Source organism: Acytostelium subglobosum (assembly GCF_000787575.1).
Source record: "Acytostelium subglobosum LB1 DNA, scaffold: scaffold20, whole genome shotgun sequence".
Classification (NCBI taxonomy): Eukaryota; Evosea; class Eumycetozoa; order Acytosteliales; family Acytosteliaceae; genus Acytostelium; species Acytostelium subglobosum.
The window spans coordinates 86,565-108,223 of record NW_012236513.1 but is presented as its reverse complement, the minus strand read 5'-3'; the positions used below and the strand labels follow the sequence as shown (position 1 = coordinate 108,223).

At 41.0% G+C, this 21,659-nt stretch overlaps 14 protein-coding genes across 14 annotated transcripts; 10 read left to right on the top strand and 4 right to left on the bottom strand.

Moving 5' to 3' along the window:
* Positions 1 to 70: 70 nt before the first annotated feature.
* Positions 71 to 400, top strand: SAMD00019534_088850 (hypothetical protein; the record flags this gene model as incomplete). Its single annotated transcript, XM_012895774.1, has 1 exon — positions 71 to 400. A coding segment is annotated over one exon (330 nt), but the record flags the coding sequence as incomplete, so codon positions are not given.
* A 48-nt stretch (positions 401 to 448) lies between these two features.
* On the top strand, positions 449 to 748 carry SAMD00019534_088840 (hypothetical protein; the record flags this gene model as incomplete). The annotated part of the gene is made up of 3 exons (XM_012895773.1): positions 449 to 475; positions 548 to 612; positions 685 to 748. The coding sequence occupies 3 exons, from the start codon at positions 449 to 451 to the stop codon at positions 746 to 748; spliced, it is 156 nt and encodes a 51-aa protein (XP_012751227.1).
* Positions 749 to 1,106: 358 nt separating this feature from the next.
* SAMD00019534_088830 (hypothetical protein) lies at positions 1,107 to 3,872 on the bottom strand (the record flags this gene model as incomplete). Its single annotated transcript, XM_012895772.1, has 4 exons — positions 1,107 to 1,868; positions 1,933 to 2,536; positions 2,612 to 2,835; positions 2,898 to 3,872. 4 exons carry the CDS (start codon positions 3,870 to 3,872, stop codon positions 1,107 to 1,109), a joined length of 2,565 nt encoding a protein of 854 aa, XP_012751226.1.
* Positions 3,873 to 5,321: 1,449 nt separating this feature from the next.
* SAMD00019534_088820 (hypothetical protein) lies at positions 5,322 to 6,322 on the bottom strand (the record flags this gene model as incomplete). Its single annotated transcript, XM_012895771.1, has 3 exons — positions 5,322 to 5,469; positions 5,553 to 5,814; positions 5,878 to 6,322. The coding sequence occupies 3 exons, from the start codon at positions 6,320 to 6,322 to the stop codon at positions 5,322 to 5,324; spliced, it is 855 nt and encodes a 284-aa protein (XP_012751225.1).
* Positions 6,323 to 7,155: 833 nt separating this feature from the next.
* On the top strand, positions 7,156 to 8,269 carry SAMD00019534_088810 (hypothetical protein; the record flags this gene model as incomplete). The annotated part of the gene is made up of 2 exons (XM_012895770.1): positions 7,156 to 7,372; positions 7,461 to 8,269. 2 exons carry the CDS (start codon positions 7,156 to 7,158, stop codon positions 8,267 to 8,269), a joined length of 1,026 nt encoding a protein of 341 aa, XP_012751224.1.
* Positions 8,270 to 9,330: 1,061 nt separating this feature from the next.
* SAMD00019534_088800 (hypothetical protein) lies at positions 9,331 to 10,437 on the top strand (the record flags this gene model as incomplete). Its single annotated transcript, XM_012895769.1, has 2 exons — positions 9,331 to 9,859; positions 9,929 to 10,437. 2 exons carry the CDS (start codon positions 9,331 to 9,333, stop codon positions 10,435 to 10,437), a joined length of 1,038 nt encoding a protein of 345 aa, XP_012751223.1.
* A 773-nt stretch (positions 10,438 to 11,210) lies between these two features.
* SAMD00019534_088790 (hypothetical protein) lies at positions 11,211 to 12,148 on the top strand (the record flags this gene model as incomplete). Its single annotated transcript, XM_012895768.1, has 2 exons — positions 11,211 to 11,742; positions 11,817 to 12,148. Coding segments are annotated over 2 exons (864 nt in total), but the record flags the coding sequence as incomplete, so codon positions are not given.
* A 931-nt stretch (positions 12,149 to 13,079) lies between these two features.
* Positions 13,080 to 13,796, top strand: SAMD00019534_088780 (hypothetical protein; the record flags this gene model as incomplete). The annotated part of the gene is made up of 3 exons (XM_012895767.1): positions 13,080 to 13,124; positions 13,195 to 13,387; positions 13,495 to 13,796. 3 exons carry the CDS (start codon positions 13,080 to 13,082, stop codon positions 13,794 to 13,796), a joined length of 540 nt encoding a protein of 179 aa, XP_012751221.1.
* Positions 13,797 to 14,182: 386 nt separating this feature from the next.
* SAMD00019534_088770 (hypothetical protein) lies at positions 14,183 to 14,653 on the top strand (the record flags this gene model as incomplete). The annotated part of the gene is made up of 1 exon (XM_012895766.1): positions 14,183 to 14,653. A coding segment is annotated over one exon (471 nt), but the record flags the coding sequence as incomplete, so codon positions are not given.
* Positions 14,654 to 15,466: 813 nt separating this feature from the next.
* Positions 15,467 to 16,628, top strand: SAMD00019534_088760 (hypothetical protein; the record flags this gene model as incomplete). Its single annotated transcript, XM_012895765.1, has 3 exons — positions 15,467 to 15,812; positions 15,899 to 16,234; positions 16,321 to 16,628. The coding sequence occupies 3 exons, from the start codon at positions 15,467 to 15,469 to the stop codon at positions 16,626 to 16,628; spliced, it is 990 nt and encodes a 329-aa protein (XP_012751219.1).
* Positions 16,629 to 16,749: 121 nt separating this feature from the next.
* SAMD00019534_088750 (hypothetical protein) lies at positions 16,750 to 17,906 on the bottom strand (the record flags this gene model as incomplete). Its single annotated transcript, XM_012895764.1, has 2 exons — positions 16,750 to 17,298; positions 17,373 to 17,906. The coding sequence occupies 2 exons, from the start codon at positions 17,904 to 17,906 to the stop codon at positions 16,750 to 16,752; spliced, it is 1,083 nt and encodes a 360-aa protein (XP_012751218.1).
* A 238-nt stretch (positions 17,907 to 18,144) lies between these two features.
* SAMD00019534_088740 (hypothetical protein) lies at positions 18,145 to 18,845 on the top strand (the record flags this gene model as incomplete). The annotated part of the gene is made up of 4 exons (XM_012895763.1): positions 18,145 to 18,310; positions 18,394 to 18,581; positions 18,655 to 18,707; positions 18,779 to 18,845. Coding segments are annotated over 4 exons (474 nt in total), but the record flags the coding sequence as incomplete, so codon positions are not given.
* Positions 18,846 to 18,879: 34 nt separating this feature from the next.
* Positions 18,880 to 19,533, bottom strand: SAMD00019534_088730 (hypothetical protein; the record flags this gene model as incomplete). The annotated part of the gene is made up of 1 exon (XM_012895762.1): positions 18,880 to 19,533. One exon carries the CDS (start codon positions 19,531 to 19,533, stop codon positions 18,880 to 18,882), a length of 654 nt encoding a protein of 217 aa, XP_012751216.1.
* Positions 19,534 to 20,781: 1,248 nt separating this feature from the next.
* SAMD00019534_088710 (hypothetical protein) lies at positions 20,782 to 21,556 on the top strand (the record flags this gene model as incomplete). The annotated part of the gene is made up of 1 exon (XM_012895761.1): positions 20,782 to 21,556. A coding segment is annotated over one exon (775 nt), but the record flags the coding sequence as incomplete, so codon positions are not given.
* Between the last annotated feature and the right edge of the window lie 103 nt (positions 21,557 to 21,659).

Here is a 21,659-nt window from a genome sequence, read left to right as displayed (position 1 = left end):
TTGTCTTTGTTTCAATTCATTTGTTATTTAATTATTTGTACATAAATATATATAAATATAACAAGATAATATGGCTAGGGTGACGACGCGAGGACGTCTACAGATGATGTCCTCACATGTTGGTCTCCATCAGCTATTTATGTTGTTGTGTCTATGTATGGCAGCGACATTGCCTCCAACTACAACGGCATTGTCTCCACCATCCACAACAACAACGACACAACTATCAGTCAACTGCCATGATCTAGGCTTCACAGAGTCACTGCTGTGCTCCTCCTGTCAGGCATTCGAAGAGTTCATGGGCAATTCAGATGCGGTCGATGAGTGCAAGAAGTGCTGTTCAGTAGAGGCACTCCATCAAAAGAAAACATACACCAAAGCAGAGGTCGTGATATGTAGGTGAAAGTTGAACGCTTACCCTCAGGTCAAAGACTTCATTGATAACAAGATGAGCCAGTACAAGGTTACCGTTAGAGTATGTTGTTGTAATTTCCATGCCAACGCGTCAATCATTCACTCATTCATTCATTCATTCATTCAAATATAGTACCAATCTGGAGCATCCCCTATCTTTGAGTTGACTGACTCTGAAGGCAAAGCTGAGACTATCGCGTAAGTTGAGCGTGATGTTAACATTGACGATCACCATTACTAACTTGATCAATCAAACAATCAAACAAATAGTATCGATAAATGGAAGAATGAGAACATTGAAGAGTTCTTGAAGGAGAGAGAATTGAAGAATTAGAATAACCTGATATATATATACATGTGCGATGGGATATAAGTTGACAAGAGATATAGAGAGTGTATCATGTAATGACAGCATAGTCGGTAGCAATAATCATATTGTCGTCTATGTTTGAAACAATGGTCAAATCAGAGTTTGGATCATCTACATCACTGGTTTTACTCCATTTACCAGCGCTAGTGAAGATGTCCATCCTGATTGATCAGCCTTGACACATACTCAATCCAAGCCAACATATCCAACCATCGCCAATCCAACAACAACAATAAACCAATCCAATCCAATCAATATATGATGACACAACATGTTTATATATGTATGTTTGAGACAAGGGTATGTACATGGACTGATCAACTCAATCCTTGAGGAAGTTCAATGGCGTTGGACCTTGAAGGATAAGTGGAATAATCTTGGGTGGTGTAGAGTTGACTTGGTTGCTGATGGCGATGTATGTCTTGAACTCGCTGAGTGATGGCGCCACGTAGTTGTTGAGTGCCAGGTCGTAGTGTTTTAGGTCAGGCGAGCGGAATTGATCAGACACATTCTTGATGTTGAGTTCAATCTTTAGGAAAAGTTCCACATCAATGGCATACTCCTTTCCAAACTGAACAAATATATCGCTTGCCTGTGTTGCCGCGGCATGAGTCATGTCCTTGTCGTCTGATGAACATGACAAAGATGAAGCCACTACTGATGTGTGGTCGTCCTCATGCGCTCCATGGTCTTCGCCACTCGTGGGGCAAGACTCCTGCTGCACCGTCGCCGTCTGCGACTCGATCTCCTGTGAGGCGGTGAGTGGCCTCCTTGGAGGCACAGGTGGACGCACCTTCCTTATTGGCACGGTTGGCAGATTGACCGGGCGAGGTGTTCCAGGTGGTTTAGATATTGAGGCGGCGGACGAGGCCAATCGCGATGAAGTATTGTACAGTGAAAGGTCTGGTGATGATGCTGCCATCACTGCAGGGGGCTTATCGTCCCTCTCCTTCTCCCTCTCTGGATATTTGATCGGTGCCAGCTGCTTTGTTGTAGTCAACACTGTATTATTATGTGTCAACTTACTATACTCTGCCAGGGTGAATCCCCTCTGATTGAGTATACCTCGATTGATTCTCACCATCTATGATCAATATTTTGTTTGTGTTAGGGGATAGATCCAGACTATATTGGAGTATGGTACTTACCCTGTATAATAATATATGATGATAGGCATTGCGTACGGGCTGGTCCCAATGTAGGAATAGTTGGTTGAAACATTTGTGGAAGAGGAGATCGGAGAAGAGTGCACGTCTGTTGCGACCTTGGAATGAATCCGATACGTTGTAGACCATGTTGAGTGAGCGTATGATCAACTGATGGTGATCGGCCGAGATGATACTATCGATGCCCTTGCAGAAGAAGTCAATGTCGAATGAGTTGGGCAGGATACCATACTCGCGTATCCATAGTTCAACGATGCTGAGTGTTGCCGCCACAAGTTCCAAGTCAAACACACACGTCTTTAGGAACAGCACCTTGACCATGGCGTCGAGAAGACGTGTCTCAACACGAGCTATATGTATCAATGCTATATGAGCCTCTGCCGATGGTGTTGGCTTGGCTGGTGGAGGTGGTGGAGCCACCTGTTCCTTACACTTGATCTCATGCAGCACTGCATAGACCAGCGAGAAGTAGCCTGGAACTGACCTAAAGTCGACATTCTCGCCCAAGGCGCACTTGGTCATATTTATCCACTCTCTAACAAACAAAAAGAATACGCTCTCCTTCCTAGCCAGGTTGTTTAACCAACTAGTTTGATTGATTGATTGATTGATATTGTGAGTATTGAGTGTTTGGATTGGAGTTGGCTGGTTGGCTATTTACCCTTGTGATATTGATTCCAACTCCTTCTCACATGCATCATGTTGCATTAATAATGAATGGAATGGTAGTTTGTCGGGTCTGTCCAACACAGGTTCAGTGAGCAATGACTTTGTTGGACATGGATAGTACTTTAAGATATCCTCTGTCTCTGACTCTGGTGGAGTCAGTGCGGCCAACAATTGTTTGGCAACTCTAGGTATTCTATGATATGATATAACAAGAAACTATTGATTGATTGGGTTAGTTTGGAATAGTCCCAAAAGTGGCCGGAGGGTTGCTAACTTACTTTGGCACAGAACTGTGATAGTTGGAGATTGAGATAGGGCGTTGATGATACAAGGTAGGCGACAAAGGTGAATGTTTTGTACAGTTTGACTCGATACTTGGTCAGAAAGTCAGCGGTCCATCGCTTGTAGGTCTGTGGATCAATTGAAGAGATGGCCGTGTCAAACTCCTTGCGACCAACAAGTAGTAATATAGTACGATAGACTAAGGAGAAGTCCTTGTCCAGGTTATAGTTCTTCTCGGCAAAATTGATGAGTGAGCCCCAGAGCGTCAACATTGCCTCCCTGCACGATTGTGAGATGATACGCGAGTTCTTGCCATTGGCATTGGCGTCGCCCTTTGCCGCCGCTTCCTTTGCCTCCTTTTCGCGCTGCTCCTTGAGGCTGTTGAATGTGCTGATCAAACCTCCACCAACTGGGAGGTCGTTAAACGATGATGACAATGATGCTGTCTGCAGAGGGGGCACTCTGCTCCCAGACGATGAGAGTGATTGTGATGAGCCTTGCTGTTGAGATTGAGGTGCTGGCATGCCTCCAGAAGTTTTTAAACTTGAGGATGATGTATTCATCTCTGGTGCCATGTCGCCCAATGCAGGCGGCTGTTTCTTGCTTGGCTTGTAGGTGACGATTTCCAACAATGTGATCATGTCTTGAAGGAGGCCGTTGGCCTTGCCCAGTGATCCAGCGGCTTTCTCACGCTTCCTTTCCTCGGTGCTGCCAATCAACTCTAGTTGTGGCATCATTAATAAGATTGCATTGGACTTCTTTTCGACTTGTGCGCACCAATTCTTGTACTTTAACTTTGGCTTGTGTGGACTGTGCGGAGAAGACGATGATGAAGGTGATGATGGTGAAGTTAAGATTGGGGAAACAAATCCACCAAGTGATGATGCTGCGGCCAATATTGCTGCGTTCTTTTCCGCGTTCTGTCCACCGCCACTTGAGTGTCCATGTTGTTGTTGGCCTTGATTTTCCATAAACTTGGATATTATAACGTTCATTCTTTAATTGATTGATTAGTTTGATGGACTGACTGACAGACTGACTTATTGATTGACTTGATTGATTGTGTTGATGAAGAAGGGGAAAGTATATGATGGATGACCAGTAATTCAATTGTTCATAACAATTGGAATCTGGATTGTTGGGCGATCGCTGTTGGCCCAATATATTTGATAATTATATGTACAATGTTTGATTGACTGATTGGCTGGACCTAATGATTGGTTGATATTATGTTGTGTTGTTGGATGTTGGATTGGTTGATGTAAGAATATTCTCAGTGAGTCCCAAAGCGTCTACTATATGAATGATTGAATGATTGTATGAATGTATGAACTGAACTGAACTGATGATGTTGATGTTGTTCTGAACCTGTCTGTGGATGTGGATGATGATTGATCGATCAAAGATTGTCCACACTAGAATATGTTACGTGATTGGATGGTAGATAGGTAGGTAGGAAGGGATGTCCCATTAACAATACGACAACAAGTTAACACAACAACCAACAACAAACTATTAGCAAAAGAGGTTGGTTGTTGCCCCATCCAACTCAACACTCACTCATTCGAAGTCTGACTCTATCTCAACAATGTCACCACCTTGCCAGTGCGGTAGAACAACAACAACAGCAACCTTATGATTGTTCTGGTTATTGTTATTTATTATTGTGTGTTGTGGTGACAAGAAGAGAGATACTTTAGATCGGTGGAGCACTCCATAATCTTCTCACACGACTAATTTCATTGAAGCTGCTGGGGTAGAACGAACCACGATCACTGTTTTGGGAAGCCTACCCCACCAAAGGCCAGTGTCCTCCATCACACTGTAACTTGTTTTTCAAATCAATCAATCGTGTGAGGTGGGAATTAATCAAATTAGAGGACACGGCTGGTAGAACCACGAGCATTGTCGCATCTCGCGATAAAGTATTTCGCGTTGTCTCTGCGACGAGACACTCCGGGACATCAGCCCAGTCTACCGATGGCTTGGCGATGGATACTGATGGTGCTCGAGATGGATACTGATGGTGCTGACGAATGGTTCCAAAAAATTTATTTATCATTATGACATTCAATTCTGAAACCATGTTGGCCATTCTTGTTCTTGTAGTTGTAGTTATTGTGTAAATGTAAATGTAATAAATATCGTCTTTGTCGTGGTCTCTCCATGATATTTGTGATTGGCTGTGATTGATTGATTGTTTAGGTGGCTGGCCAAATAACTGTTGTTGAATGATTGATGTATGTTGAGACGGGGACGATGGGCCAAGTTGTGTTGATACTGATAATGTTGATAATAATTACACGTGTGTACAATCCATTATATATATTGTTGTGCGTGTCGATCTTGATGTTGACGCTGATGATAAAGATAAAGATGAAGATGAGACCAAATGCTTATCTATCTTGCTCACCTCACTCTCATGAAGGCAACTCAACTCTACAGAATGGACATTTCTTGCTCGCTTGCAACCAATGATCCAAACAATTTGGATGGAATTGATGTTGACAGTTGGTCAACTCCTTGACCGTTGTAGTCTCATCAAAGTCTTCCAAGCATATTGCGCATCTAATTGATTGATCGCAGTTGATTGATTGAGTGAATGAGTGAGTGGCCTTGTTGTGTCGTTAGAGCAAATGAAATGAACATACCTCTGCTCTTCGTAGGTGATCGATGATCTTATTGGCTTGGTGTACTTCTTCTCCTTGATGAGTTTCTTTTGTTTCTCAGTGGCGCCCACCTTTACAGGCTCCAACTTTGAGAGTGCTTCATAAGAGAGATCCACCTCCTCCTCTCCCTCCTCTTGATACAGTTGTGCATTCGCTTCAAAGTTCAACTGCATCTCCTCCTGCATCTTCCTCGCTAGCTCCCTATCCTCTGCCTCCATCAACTCTCTTTCTAACAGTTTGTTCACTGTTTATGAGTCATAGTTTGTTAGTTGAATGATCATAGATTGATTGAAAGATTGATAGTTACCTAGATCTTCATTCTCTTTGTCATACTTTCGCAACTCTTGGAATGTATTGATAAGTGGAGGTGAGTTCCTGATAAGCATTGGTGAGGTGGATGTAGTTGATGTAGATGTTGTTGATGTCGTTGATGTTGTAGATGTTGTAGATGTAGTTGAAGTGAGTATTGGTGAACCTGAGAAGACAGCATTGTTTGCACCTTGTAAGCTTAATGGTGTTGTAGGTATACGCATCGCATGGCTAACATTCATAGCCAACTGTGAAGGTAATTTAGGAGATGTCGATACTGATGATGGTGAGTTGCTTGACGACGACGATGATCCACCAAAGAAGCCACCTTTAAAGAATCCCTTTGTTGGTGACTTTGGTGTGAACAAGTCTTTCTCAGAGTTATGTAATGCACTATCTCCTGTGAAATTATCTGTTTTCTTTGTCTTTGTTGATGGTTTCATCTTATTCTATTTATTCTGTATGTATATATGTATGTTTGTATGTTATTACTTCTTCTTTATTTATATATATCTCTTATCTATCTCTATATCTATAAAAGTATTATTATTATGTGTTTGGCAATGTAGCGCGTGTTGAGTGGTTGTTAGCATTTGTGTCGATTGAGTGTGTTTTTGAAAGGCGTGTGTGTTGTTGTCAACAGAAACCAGGATTGTGTTAGGCAGGCCAGACTTAGGCTTTATGTGTGTGTTTGAGATCGTCGTTACATTCGTCGATCTGACTAGCCACACACTTTACATAATTACATAACAATAACATATGATAATAATAATAACAAGACTCACTCCATGAATCAGTGGTCTACGTCTCTCTTGTTTTTTGTAAGTTAGTGAGAAAGTAGTGGTCGCCCGATAACCCCTTTAGGAGAAAAGGTGCAGGGTTGGCAAGTTCAGTGGCTGAACTCTAAGCAATCAGAAGAGAGAAAAAATCTGGCCGCACGATTGGATGGATCACCGACACACGATACTTGTTTGTTGTTGTGTGACTGTGACATTTATGATGATGTAAATTTAAAGTTGTTGTTGTTTGTTTGCTGATGTGCTGCAGAGAAATGGGAAGAGTGAGGGTCCTCATTTAACCATAAGGTTTGTTTATTTGATCGGTCACATTCAATCATTATTTGGTAACCAACATGTAATGATTGTAATAATAATAATCGATAGTAATATAGTAATAATATAGTAATAATTTAGTTTTAGTAATAATGATTCCAAACATCAACAACAGAACAAGTATGAACATTGGTACAACTACTAATGGTAGTGGTAGTAAACGAATGATTGATCAACAACAACAACCTGCTGTAGTGGTCGATACCAAACAGGAGACCATTTTGATGTTCAAACATTATATGGCATCTAAATTTGGAAACAAAGTACCATTACATCTATCAGAGCCATTCAACATTGATGTGGAATATGGCATGTTCAGCTACTCTGGTACATCACAAAAGTATGACCTACTAAACAAACGACATGAAGTAATTGACAGCAGTATGTATCGGCCTCGGCTGGAACTATCCCACCCCACCTCACCCCACAGACCCATTCAAATCGACTAACATTTGACATTATATTAAAGTTATGATTGATAGTATAGTGAATGTTGAGGTCAATGTGTCACCTCCATCTACACCTAGGGGAGGTGGTACAATTTCCAGAGCCAATGGGGCACAGATTTCTGGTGAGGCCACACCAACAAGATCTAATAACAAAGCCAGTCACTTGTTGGGAATGTTCGATCCAACTCCAATGTCACCATCTACACCTTCATCCAACAACACCTCTAGACCAAGCAAGGCCAATATACTCCTTGGTCTAGACTCTGCCCCATCATCGCCCAGCACTAGTAGCAGTAGCAGTAGTGGCAAGAAATCAAAGCAACACACTGGACTTGGAACATTTACACGATCAGACAGCAAGACCAACCTGCGAGAGATGACTGGATATGGAAGCATTGGAGTTGGAAGTGGTTCAATGTTGTCACAATCAATGGGCATGGGCATGTCAGGTGGAGGCACATCATCACCTAGAAGTCTAGAATCAAGTCCAACACTTTACAGTTCTCAATATCAACAACTACAACAACAGCAATCTGGACACTATCAATACATCTTGATGGTGTCCACCAAGACTCACAACTATTCATTCAACGTTCAGAAGAAGGAGGACACCATTCAACTGGGCGACACACTTCGTATACTGTCCATGTCCAACTGCAACGCACTCAGTGATGAGTTGCAGACCACTGTAAACTCAGTGTCAGAGTCACTGAGCCTCATGTACAAATGTCGCGCACCACCAATACCCGCGCTTCCTCACACGCCACCTCCACTTCCACCTCATCTACGTTCCAAACTGACCACGATGAGTTCGTCCACACCCTGTTAATGGATGTCCTATCATTCATTCATACTTATAATCAATCTTATTATTTATTTATTATCACATGTTTTGGAAACATTGTGCACAACCAACCAACCAACATCAACCAACCATCTATCAAACAATCAATCACATAATCAATAATAATTATAATCAGTTACTGATTGTAATAATAATAAATGACTGTGGAAACCATTTGTTACCCATCAAATCAATTGGTTGTTGATGATTTTCAAATAGCAATCAATACTGATGATGTTGTTGTTGTTGTTGTTGTCGTTGTTCAAGGTCAAATATTAGTAGAGAGATAACTCATCAACACTTAATCATTTATTCTATTCTGATAATAAGCTCAAATAGGTACTCGTTTGAACTGATTGATGGGTGGATCAATCAATCTGTGTGTGTTTGATTGTGAGGGGTCAGTTGATGATGGCAATGATAGAGTGTGGTAGGCCTCACACCAGCACACACTATCGATGTATTCACACATCATCTTATGATCAGCTGGTATCATTCAGTGCCATGACAATCAATACTGTACGCCTTCTGAGAGTATTAGTAATGCCTTTTCACTGAAGAACCTTTACCCTCTCCCGTAATGGGGTATATGTTAGTGAGGCCGCAACAAGCTTGCACCAGTTAGCTTAACTTACCAAGTGTGTATTAATACTACTGTACACGATGTTAGAGTTGTCATCATCTGCCTCTACAAACGCTTTCCTAAACGTGTTGTTTGATTGATTGATTGAGTGTGTTATGTTTGATTGATATGGTGTTGATTGTTTGATTGATTGATTGATAGATGGTGGCAAATATTGGCCGTCACACACTTATATTAATGGGTATTAATAGTCAACCTAGGTCTGTCAATCACTCTCCCAATAATCATAATATTCTTAATAAGATTGAATGAAGTGAACCCAACCTTTCAACAATCTTTGAAGAGCTTCACCGACTGTAACATTATAAATATATAATTATAATTTATTTGTATCAAATCAATCAATCTATCAACCAATCAAATTATTTATTATTTGTAATAATATCCAATATATAGAATAATAATGTCATCAATATTAATATTTATTATTACAATATTATACCTTGCTTCTGGGTTGGAAGCTCAGAATTATTATCCACCCTACCCTGGTCCACCATACTCTTATGGATCACAAGATTCAGCATCCGGAACATTCTACTTGGCCTACCAAAATGGAAACTGTGGCTACAAGGATCTGTTTGGAGCTCTGGGTCCCAAGACTGATTCTATAGTTGCCGTCAACACCTACTTCTTCAACAACACCAATCAATGTGGTGTATGTTATAATGCAACTATCAATAACAAATCACTTGTTGTCATTGTTACTGATCAATGTCCGGACTCTGGATGGTGTAACAAGAACAGTTCACACTTTGACCTTGCCAAGCCTGCCTTTGACTATCTACAAAATCAAGCCACTCAAGGTGGTACGATGAATAACCTTGTCTTCAAGAAAGTTCCATGTTACCAATTCGCCTCAACCCCGATCAACGTCTCGTTCAAAGATGGTACATCTCAATATTATTTTGCAATCCTCGCATTCAATCATACCAGTATGTATCAATTATAATTATTATATTTATAATAATATTATTTACTAATACTATTTGGAATCATTCTAGTTGGATTGGCAAATGTTGAGATTAAGATTGGAGGAGGTGGATTCACTCAATTAAGTAGAACATCATATAACTATTGGTTACCAATTAATGGTGGTGGAATTGGTGATGACTTTGTGTTGAGATTCACATCCAACCTTGGTGAGGTATTGACTACATCATCATTCAGTAAATCATTGGTGGTGGCTGGAAATATTGTCAATACTGGAGTCCAGTTCTCCAAGTTCCCTAGTGGCCTCCCACCTCCAGTGATAACTACAACTACTACTTCAAACCCATCAACCCCTACACCAACTTCAAAGCCATCCACTCCTACTCCTACATCAACTCCGACTCAAACTCCCACACAAACACCTACTCCAACCCAGACTCCAAAGCCAACTCAGACACCAACTCCAACCAATAATAATCCAAGTTCATCTAACCAGCCATCACCGACACCCACTACCAAGCCAGTATCTGAATACTGTAGACAACATTGGTTCGCTAATCTGTTCAGTATTTTCTGTTGAACATACCAATAGCCAACTAGGCACAATCCTTCCATCCCTTTGGATATGGTAACTTCACTCAACTCAATCATTCATTTATTCTTTCATATTATTATAATAATATGAACTATTCCTTGTTGTAATTGTATCAATCAATCATACCATACTTATACATATTGTAGGTATGTTGTTAACAATGTAATAATAAATTTAGATACGACATATAGTCGTTTAGATGTATCTTCCTAAGATGGTGAGTTAACATAAGTTACATTGGCAACTTATGACTATCTAGGTGGGTGGATACTCAGTGTGATTGGTATTATTTCTGATTGTGATCAATCACAAACCCACACACACCCTTTCAATCACTACCTTGTGTGTGATAGTGTGAGTGAGTGTGTTGTGTTAAAGGGGTAAGTAATAGAATAGTGTGTGTTAGTATTTATAGATTGAACAGGTGATCACTTTAGGTGATGGTCAATACTTTAAACAGCCACGAGTTGTTGACAACGATTCGGGGTTAATGGATGGATGAGTAGCACGACACAATTGACGAACGTGTTACACCAATCTGGTCAGGTCACAATCATGGTGAGCAATAATTCTCAAGCTGGCTATTCATCTCGCCAGATGGTGGTTCGTTAGAGAAATTAACAGAACATGATCATCATTGTCAGTCAGTAATATATCTTGTCTTGGTTGGGTACCATCATTTAATCATTCATTTTCAATTAATATTTTTATTCGTTCTAAAAAACAAATAGAGATAACATCAACAAATAATAATAATAATGTCACTGAAAAATAATATTGTAATAATAATATTTGTATTTTTAATATATAATATATCAATTGGAGTTGATGGAGCGTACTATCCACCATACTCTGGACCACCTTATAAGTACTACTCTGGAGGTGAAGCATCCGGTACCTATTACAACGACCCCCATCATGGCAATTGTGGCTATGGCAATCTGATGGGCAGACTCGGACCCAAGACCCTAAACATCGCGGCACTCAACTCATACCTATTCAATGATTCCAGTCAATGTGGAATATGCTACAATGTAACTGTGAATCAAAAGTGGCTAGTTGTTACCGTCACCGATCGTTGTCCCGACCCTGGTTGGTGTGATGCTCGTCATACCCACTTTGACCTGTACACCGAGGCCTTCAATTTCCTCCAAGATCCCAACGTACAAGGTACCATCAGCAACATGACTTTCCACAAGATACCATGCAACCGTCCAGGCAACCTCCAGGTCTACTTCAAAGATGGCTGGACATACTACTACAACTCTCTGATGGTCTTCAATCATAATAGTAAGTACAATACACACCTCTCTCTCTCTCTCGACCAATCATACATTTATACTAACTTACTCTATTATGTACAGTTGGAATAGCAACAGTAGATGTGCAACGTGAGAACAAGACTATTTTCGAACCATTGACAAGGAGAAGTTATAACTTCTGGGAGCCTTATAATCCTTGGGGACCATTGGGCAACAAGTTCAAACTGAGGATCACTTCGGTGTTGGGCGAGACCATAGAGACAACCATCAACAATCCAGTTAGTGATTCAGTCGTCGACACTGGTTACCAATTCACCAAGATGCCAACCTCTGACAACCCCGAGTTCTATCCAATTGGTTCATCTGCCAGCTTCATTCAAGCTTCACTAAGTCTAAGCATAGTGCTAATGCTATCATTGACCTACATCTTATTGTAATACTATACTTGTTACGACATAATATGAATAATTAAACAGTTCGCGCGAGCGGAGACATCAACAAGTCCAAGAACCTTTGATTGTCTTATCCTCTGCTGCACTTTAGATATTTTGAAACTTTGTGAAGTGGAAATTAGGGATGCCGTCATTGATTGATTTTGATTGGTAGTTACGGAAGCTAATCAGACCGTGTCTTACAACAACTCTGAACAACAATATCGCATTGTGGAACATGTTCAAACTGAGGGAAGTAGTTGTGTTGTCCAGAGTTGTTGTAAGACACGGTCTGATTAGCTATTGTTTCAGTTCCATCACTACTAAATGTAATAATACTTTATTAACAAACAAACAAACAATGAGACATTGTCATATTCTTTGTATCTTGCTCCTGTCTTATCAGATGGCAACACTACCCTCTATTGGCGCTGAAACACTGTTAGGTGTGACGATGATGCCTGACAAACACTTTGTATTCCACTCATATGTTGCAACTATTGATCCCTTAACTAGTATGTGTGCAATCTTAACAACAACAACAACTTATCATAGAATGTATAATAACAACAACATATAGCTCAATCAACATCATTTCTGGAGTTAACTCCAGTTTCACCAAATGGAGATAGCATGTTGTCGGCAACGATCAATCCAAAAGACAACTTCATGTATATGGTGTTGACCAAAACATCACAGCTCCAAGATGTATGTTGGTGGAGTCGACCCGATACGTTATCATAATACTAACACTAAACAATCCAAGATGAGTACCTATACTTGGTGGATCTCAACACCAAGTCGTTGATCAACAGCACTTGTATAACCCAAATCAACAATCTCAACAACTCTACATACTTTGTCGAGATTGACTACAATCTCTCAATTGAATGTATTGAACTGTATCTTGGTTGATCTCTACAGCACCACCATGATGGTTGGTCATCTGACCTTGGAAGGTGAATTGGTCATCTATGATGTAAGCTAGTATCATTCAGCATCAACATGCATATAGATAAATTAACAATCGATCGATCGATCAATCATAGAGATTCCATTTCTTTGGCCCAAACGAATACCAAGGCTTCCTGGCAGCTGGATACTATCCACCCAGTAATACATACATTGTTTCGAGTCCTGAGCGAGTGGGTGATGATCCCAATCAATACTCCTACAATGTACCAATCAGACAATACGACACGTCCACTGGTCGTTTGGTGTCCTCTGTGAACATCTCTAATAGTAAGTATTACCACCCTTGTTGAATCATTGAGCAACAACAACAACAATGGAATCACCTCGCACATTTACTAACAACAATGATTGATTGATTGATGGCTCGAGTATAGTTTACAGTGAGTTCCAATACATGCCATACTTTGACTCGATGGTGGTGGCAGTTGGTGGCAACTTCTCTTTGTTCGACCCTACCACTGGCAACACGAAAGATTTGATCAACACTGGTGATGGTAATGTATACTTGGCCGCTCAAGCCTTTGGCCAATCGACACTATACTCATGGTCAGAGGAGATCACTCAAGATCGTTTCTATACCACCATTGACCTCACTACAAGTCCATACAACGTGACAAAAGTGAGCGATGATGCTTCTGTTTATGTCTGGGGACAACTTCTTGTTGGCAACATCTAGGCTCAATGTCTGGTCACGACATGGATGCAACCAAATAATCTCATGGACAAGAATAAACAGATAGTTTGAGTAATCATTGATTGTCTTTGGCAAGTCAGGGATGTGAGATGAACAATAGCTAATCTTGACTTCATTTGCTCATTGGTAGGTCTCTTCGTCGAGCCTCGATCATAAATGTTGTTGAGAGATGACCATCATTGGGTTTGGAAGCAAGGACAGTTTGAAGTTCATTGAGACACCAATCCGGAATATTAGTTGACCTAAACAATGTTGATCATTTGAATTTCTAGGAAGCCAAATCAGCTGACTGAAACCACTCATGACATGGTTGACCCAACTTTTGACACTTTTTGACACCTGGTGTCATGTTCAACTCAATCACTCAATCAATCAACCCATCAATAAATCATCATATACAGATAATGTCGGCCATTGAAGAGAAGACACCTCAACAGAAGTTGTTCAACTTCTCCTGTCACTGCGGTGACGTAAAGTTCCTCTGCAACTTGGACAGTGATCTGGGCCAATCTCAGAGATGCAATTGCTCATCATGCTTTGCTACTCGTTTATGGGAGCATCCAGTTACCGACCCACAATCATTCAAGTTGTTGACGCCAGAGTCCAACATTGGTGACTATAGACATGGTTCCAAACAGATTGGTCACTACTTCTGCAAGACCTGTGGTACCCAGGTGTATGTCCGTGGTGAGTTCCCAGGCTTTGGTCCAATCTTCTACGTCAGCATCACCTGTATCCAAGGACTCACCCAAGAGCAGTTCGCTGCAATTCCCATTCATTATGTTGATGGTGCCGAAGACAACTACATGGAGCCACCCATCTTCACCAAGCACCTGTGATCGATCATACATTAAATACACTCATTCAATCAATCAATCTACATGTTTATTGTATTTGGTTAGTTGTTGGATAGATGGTAGTACTCTCGACTGTCTGCGTCTGGCCAGTTGTAGTTGCCATTTCCATGTGGCGTGCCATTGTGGATGACAAAGACGTGTCCTTGACCATCACGTTTACGCTCTTCATAGACAAGGTAGAGTCCTTGGGTGGCTGGACTGGTGACCTTTCTTCCAATCGATATTGCCCAAGTACGTATATCCTTTGCTCTTATAGCCAGACCACAAAGACATCTGCACAAACCTCCTTCAATTCTTCCATCACCGCCTGCACCAGCATTCAAAGCTGGATACTCCTTTTGCAAGTATCTGGCTGTCTCATGAGCACATGTCATCTCAGGAGGACAAGGCATTATTACTAGATTATTATTATTACTGATGGATAGAGAGAATGCAAGAGTGAATGAAAGTTTCATCCGATTGATCAGCTGATCGTCACACTCAACACTTTGATTTCCAAAGTCTTGTTTTGGAACGAGTACCAGATTCATTCCTGTTGTTGCATGATCACATGATCAATGACGTTATTGATCACCATCTCATAACCTTCATACCCTTACCCTTACACTACCCTACCCTCACCCTTGCCCTGACCCTCATACATGTCCAACACTTTCACTTGACTCGAAATTGCTTCAGCCGACAAGTTCACAAGTATTTTGAGATTAATCAAACAACTGTTGTACAGATAAATATAGATAAACATAGATATATATATACATAGAGATAAAGAGATATAGATAGATATAGAGTTGAATGGGTATCACATCATCAACAGAACAGAGAGGAAGTAATGATCAACAGAGAGGCAGATCATCGAGTACTTCGTCGGCAAGTTCATTGCCAACAGCCAATGTAAACATAAGCAGCAATAATAGGCAACAACAACAGCAACAACAGCAGCAACAGCCTCCACAGAACAAACAATCTACTACATCAATTGGCAAGCATACGACTTCCTCATCGATGCCCGCTGGTCCAAAGATAACAGATCCACAGATCTATTCTCAGTCCTATCAACCAAACACCAAACAATCCTATGGTCAATCATCACGCTATCAACCAGGTACAACACCTGCTGCATTGGACTTTAGTGTATTAAGTAGATATCATTATATATAGTGACGATGATAATGAAAAGGATGAAGAGTTGCTAACACTGTTCAACAATCAATCAATCAATCAAAGTGTCACCTCCATCATCACCTCTGGCAAACTCTATGGGTATACCTAATAGTCAAGAAGCAGTGCCTACAGTATTCACATGGAGTGGAGGCGGCAAAGAGGTGTATATCGCAGGATCGTTCAACAATTGGAAGGAGAAGATACCATTGTCGCACAGTGAGAAGGACTTCACATTGATATACAATCTGCCGCCAGGCGTTCATCAGTACAAGTTCATCGTCGATGGCAAGTGGGTGCATTCATCCGAGCAGCCAGTGGCCGCCGACACCAAAGGCAACCTAATCAACTTTGTCGAGGTCAAGTCGAAGGACCTGTCCAGTGAGCTAAGTTCATTCAAGAGTGAGTGTCGCCGTCTAGCTCTCTCTCCCTCGTTGATCATACACATCTAACTGATCACAATCAATCAAACAATCACAATCAAATAGTGTCATCAACACCTCCTGGATCATATACCAAGAGCATACCGGCGGAGGAGTTCCAGAAGCTCCCTCCACCTTCGTTGCCTCCACATCTTAGACGAGCACTGCTAAACACACAACCATCGACTGAGGACCCAACTCTTCTGCCACTTCCTCATCATGTCATGCTCAATCACCTTTACTCACTGCCGCGCAAGGACAAGGTCACCATCCTAGGCGTCACCAATCGTTACAAGACCAAATTCGTCACGACCGTACTCTACAAGCCAGTGCACGAGTCCAACGAAAAGGACGAACTGGACAACTTGAACTGAGGGTCGGCCTCCCAATGTACATTCCAACCCGTCTACACAGATAGACTATATATTATTATTTAAAGGAGAGTGCACTCTCGCCGGTGCTCTCACTTCTTTCCCCATGCATCTATGTATCGTATCAGCCAGCTGAAGACTTCTCTGGACTGTTTATTGAATGGTCGACTCCACCTCCAACTCCGCCTCCCATAACTTCATCAGCAGCAGCAGCTGTACTCTTGGCAGGAGTCCTTGGCATGGAATGTCGATACACACTAGTTGGCATCGCAGCAGAGTTCTTCTCTCTGATCTGTACGCTTTGGAACACCAATCGCTTCTGTGTCTTATTTACATAGACCAAGTGATCCAGTCTCGGTATCTCGTATTGCAATCGTATATTGTTTGTATCTATCTGTTGTGTCTCTTGTGTCTGTGTCGTGGTAGTATTCGTGGTTCCATCTTCCGACGTCGTCGTCGTTGTTGTTGTTGGCTCTGTACTATTGTTGTTGTTAAGGTCTATGTTCAGTTGTAAATCATCAAAGTTTGCTGCAGCGGCTGCAGCGTCTGGTCGATGTGGTTGATGTTGTCTCTTTGGATTCCTAAAGAATAGCTGTGTTCCAACTACATCCTGGTATCTACCTCTATACATCCTCTCTCCAATCTGTAATAAAGGTGTTGGAGTATCCAATCCCTACATGTTCAGGTGTATACCAATGAGTATGATTGATCGAATGATTGAATGATTGATTGATTGTGACTACTTACAATCAATGAGTATTGATTATTGACTAGGATACCGGGGTCTTCACCAACGACCTCGATTAGTATCAGTTGGTCATCTGGTTGAATGATCTCTGATTGATCCAGTTCATATTGTTCATCACCATTGTCAACAGCCTCATCTTCACTTGACATATCATAAAAGATGTCTTCATCATCTTCCTCTCCTGACTCCACTTCATAATTCTCTTCTTCCTCCTCTACATCTTTACTACTTGCACTACTACTACTTCCACTATCACTGCTATCACTCTCGCTCTCACTCTCACTCTCACTCTCACTACCACTACTGCCACTACCACTACCGCTACTACTACTTGAATCACTACTATCACTACTATTACTACTACTACTACTGCTACTACTAGATACAACCTGATCTTCTTCCACATCCATCACATCATCATCGTCATCTTTATCATCTTTGTTCTTCTTTCGTTTGCCTGTTGTTGTAACAGGTACTTTGGGTTTGGGTTTAGACTTTGCCATAGTTGGTCTAGGTTTCTTTGGAGTTGACATCGTATATATCTATTGATGTTCTATGTATATGTGTATGTATGTATGTATGTAAGTATGAATGAAATGAACGTGTCAGATGTTCAAGTGCCAAATTTGGCGGGTCCAGTTCACACTTCCTATTCGGGACTTTGTCCAACTCTTCACTTTGGAATCAAGGAACAGGAAGACCAAAAGACGTCCAGGTTGGTATCTAGATCATTCATATTCAATCATTCTATACTATAACAAGTAATACAGAATGAATCATCAACAAGTACTAACATCTTTAATATTGCTCTCAATGATGTGGGTGTCTGCTACCCTTTCATCGTCTTACTACCCTTGTTCAGAACAATGTACATCTTTACAAATCTGTCTCTACTACAAGAGTATAATACCAAGGTCTGGAAAGTGTGTAGATCTATGTAGGTACTCAATCAGGGTGTCCTGTATGAATGATTGAAAGAACGAATGAATTCATTATAACATCATCAACTTGCGAATGTAGCATGGCTTGAGGACAATAATATCAAGATTACAATGGAGTTGACACCTGCCAATGATCCAACAGAGTTTATTGGTTCGATAGAGAATCATGCTGAGAACACTGATGTCGTATATGCAGTGTTCAACACAAATCTAAAGACGTACACATCTCTCTACAACATGTCATTCATCGAGGATCAGATCTTTGCTGTAAGTATCCATGATGTAGCCATCCCATGCTTGATGAATGGACACGTCCTGACTGACTGCTCAATCAATGTAGCCATATTACCAGAGTCAATATACTGTTCAACCTGGTGTAACTTGGGACTTTGGGTAAGTACTTTGGGCCGTAACTTTGGTGTTTGCTGGTATCTTACATTCTTCGCGCGCATGTACATACTTAGGTTCACCTCCTCGGACGACCTCACCTATCTATCAATGCGTCTTGCAGTATTGACTCTAAAGAATGTATAAAAGGTCATCGACCAACCAACCGACTGGTTGATCATTTGTAGTTTCTTCTTTTGTAACCTCCACCGCCACCTCCTTGATGTTGCTTGTTCATCAGCTGATTGACCAGCTGCTTCTCAAGATCTGCTGGCAGGTACTTGGGTATGGGCTGCACCAATATGACACGACCAGCACTCAGTCGCCTGCTCTTGATCAGTTGCGAATCTATCCATTGTTGGAATCTCTCGGCATGTCTCTTGCGATCCTCGTATATCACCAGCTTGTCCACTCGCTCGCCATAAGTCTCGAGCAACTGTGTTATGTAGTCGATCTTAAAGTCAAAGGTATTGGGTGCGTCATGTCCAATGGGCTTCAATCCAATGTGATCAAACTCCAACTGCACCGACGAAACGATACGATTGATGATGTCTCCAAAGAGTGTCGATCTTCCTGTGAGCAGTACACAAACATGGTCCTCACTGTGCGATGAACTCAAAGCAAGGTCGAGAATCTCCTCATTGAACCATCGACGTGATGGCTGTTCAGGGACAAAGGGAACATCAAGTGTGAGTGTGTCTTGATACCATCCATAACCACCATCCGAAGTCATTGACTTGAGCTTTCCAATCTTGTGATAGTTCCAAAGAGCTGGATTGGGTTCTGGTGACTTGAATAATGTGGAATCAAAGTCAAAGATGTTCAATGTCATCGGTGTTTCTGCTACTACTGATGCTGATGTTGTTGTAGTTGTAGTAGAAGTAGATACTTCCTGAGTCTGTTGTTGTTGTTGGTTGATCAACAATGTGTCATCTCCTATCGTTTTATTCATCTTTAATGATGGTTGTTCGTTGTTATGACTTGGAGAGAGTGTGCTGATTGATCGAATGATCTGAAAGGTGAACCTTTTTGAAGTTAAATGTAACAACATTATGGTGTGATGGGTCAGGGCAAGGATAGGCAAGGGTAGTAAGGGTAAGTTTATCTAAGTAGGAAAGAACAGAGAGTGAATAGACCCTCATCGGGAAGTTCAATATAACCAAGTTTGTCCCATAAATTATGATTTGTTTGGTGAGTTTGTTTAATCACTTGAAGCCAAGACTGGAAATTGGAATCATTTTTAATTGTACCTTCCAGTCAAAGGTGTCAAGTACACAATCTAGGGTATGTAGGATGATGATCAGTTCCCACAAACAATGTGTGTTTTGGTTTCCAAGAGGACTTGCCTTGTCAAACTCACATTGCACCACCTCAACACGACCATTTTCAAACAAAACAAATACTTGTAAACTAGTAGTATCTCTTTCTTCTATATATATCTCTCTCCATCCAACAACTGTAAGTCAAATAAATATGCAAACTAAAACAACAATATCATAATAATATAAAGATGTTATTGACGATGCCTTTATTGACGATAGATTGAGGATGGTGTTGAAGTGACATCCTGTCAATCAAAGTCACCTTCAGTCAATTAATCAACTCTATTTTTGTTTTGTTTTCAATTGAATTAATTTTTGTGTGCATTGATCTTGTCCAATGCCATGGCAAGGTAAACAAACAACATTGACTGACTGAAGGGTTTCCATCAATCACCCCACTTTCATCATCAACAACAACACACTCTTACTCAAACACAAACAATCAATCAACAATATAATACTTTGTCAATCTATTCCTCACTCACTTATTCAATCATTCATTATACTTAGAATAGATAAATATATAATTATATATATATTTGGTAAACACACACAGAGATACTTATACTTTATGAAAGTACAATCAAGCACCACACACCAACATCATCATTAGATACATTGAGATATATCATCATATATAGATACATATATATATTTACACATTTATTCCAAGGATGTGGAAGAGTGAATCCATGATTCAAACGATCAACGAATCATCATCATTATCTACCTCTTCTTCATCGTCTCGTATACAACAAATGGATCATTACAGAAGTATACATAAAGATGAAGACGACGACGATGACGATGATGATGATAATGATAACAAAGAGAAAGGATATGAGAATGATTTCTACTTTGTTCAAAACAATAATAACTACTATAATCATCAATACAACAAAGATAACGATGATGATGATGATGATGAAAACGAAGATTATGACAACCTTCCAATGTATACACCAACTGCCACAACAACAACCACAACAACGACAACGACATCATCATCATCATCAACTGCAAATTCAATACTTGGCAAGAGGCTGAGGGACAATGACGAACAGGTTGTTATGGACAACAACAACATTAGCGCGAGTGACTCGTCGACGAGTTCGAACAAGAAGATCAAGATCTCTGTACATATCGAAAACCCAGGCCTTCAAGCGGCCATCTCTGAGTTCAAACACACTGCCGACATTGAGATTGGCCGACTTTGTCGGGATGGCCTGTCAATGAAAAGCGCTGTTCAGCAGCTCGTCGTCAAGATTCAAGACTCATCAATCTCTGCAGTTCACCCATCAACTATCACGTCGTCCTCATCCTCCCCCACATCAGGGACACCGAGTGTGGCACCACAATCGGCAAAGGATCTAAAGCTTGTCATGGATTTATGTGGCTTCACCAAGGAGGAGGCCACAAGGATACTTGTGCTCAAGAATGAGATTGTCTCTTTGAAGAATCATGGATTCGATCAGGCCTCTGCCATTCATGAACTCTCAAAACGACTAAAGAATGATCGTGTCGCCAGCATCAGTAACAAAAACATTGACATTGGCAATAGCAGTAGTCTGGCATCATCATCATTGTCATCTCCACCTCCCTCATCCACAACATCCACAACATCCACAACATCCAC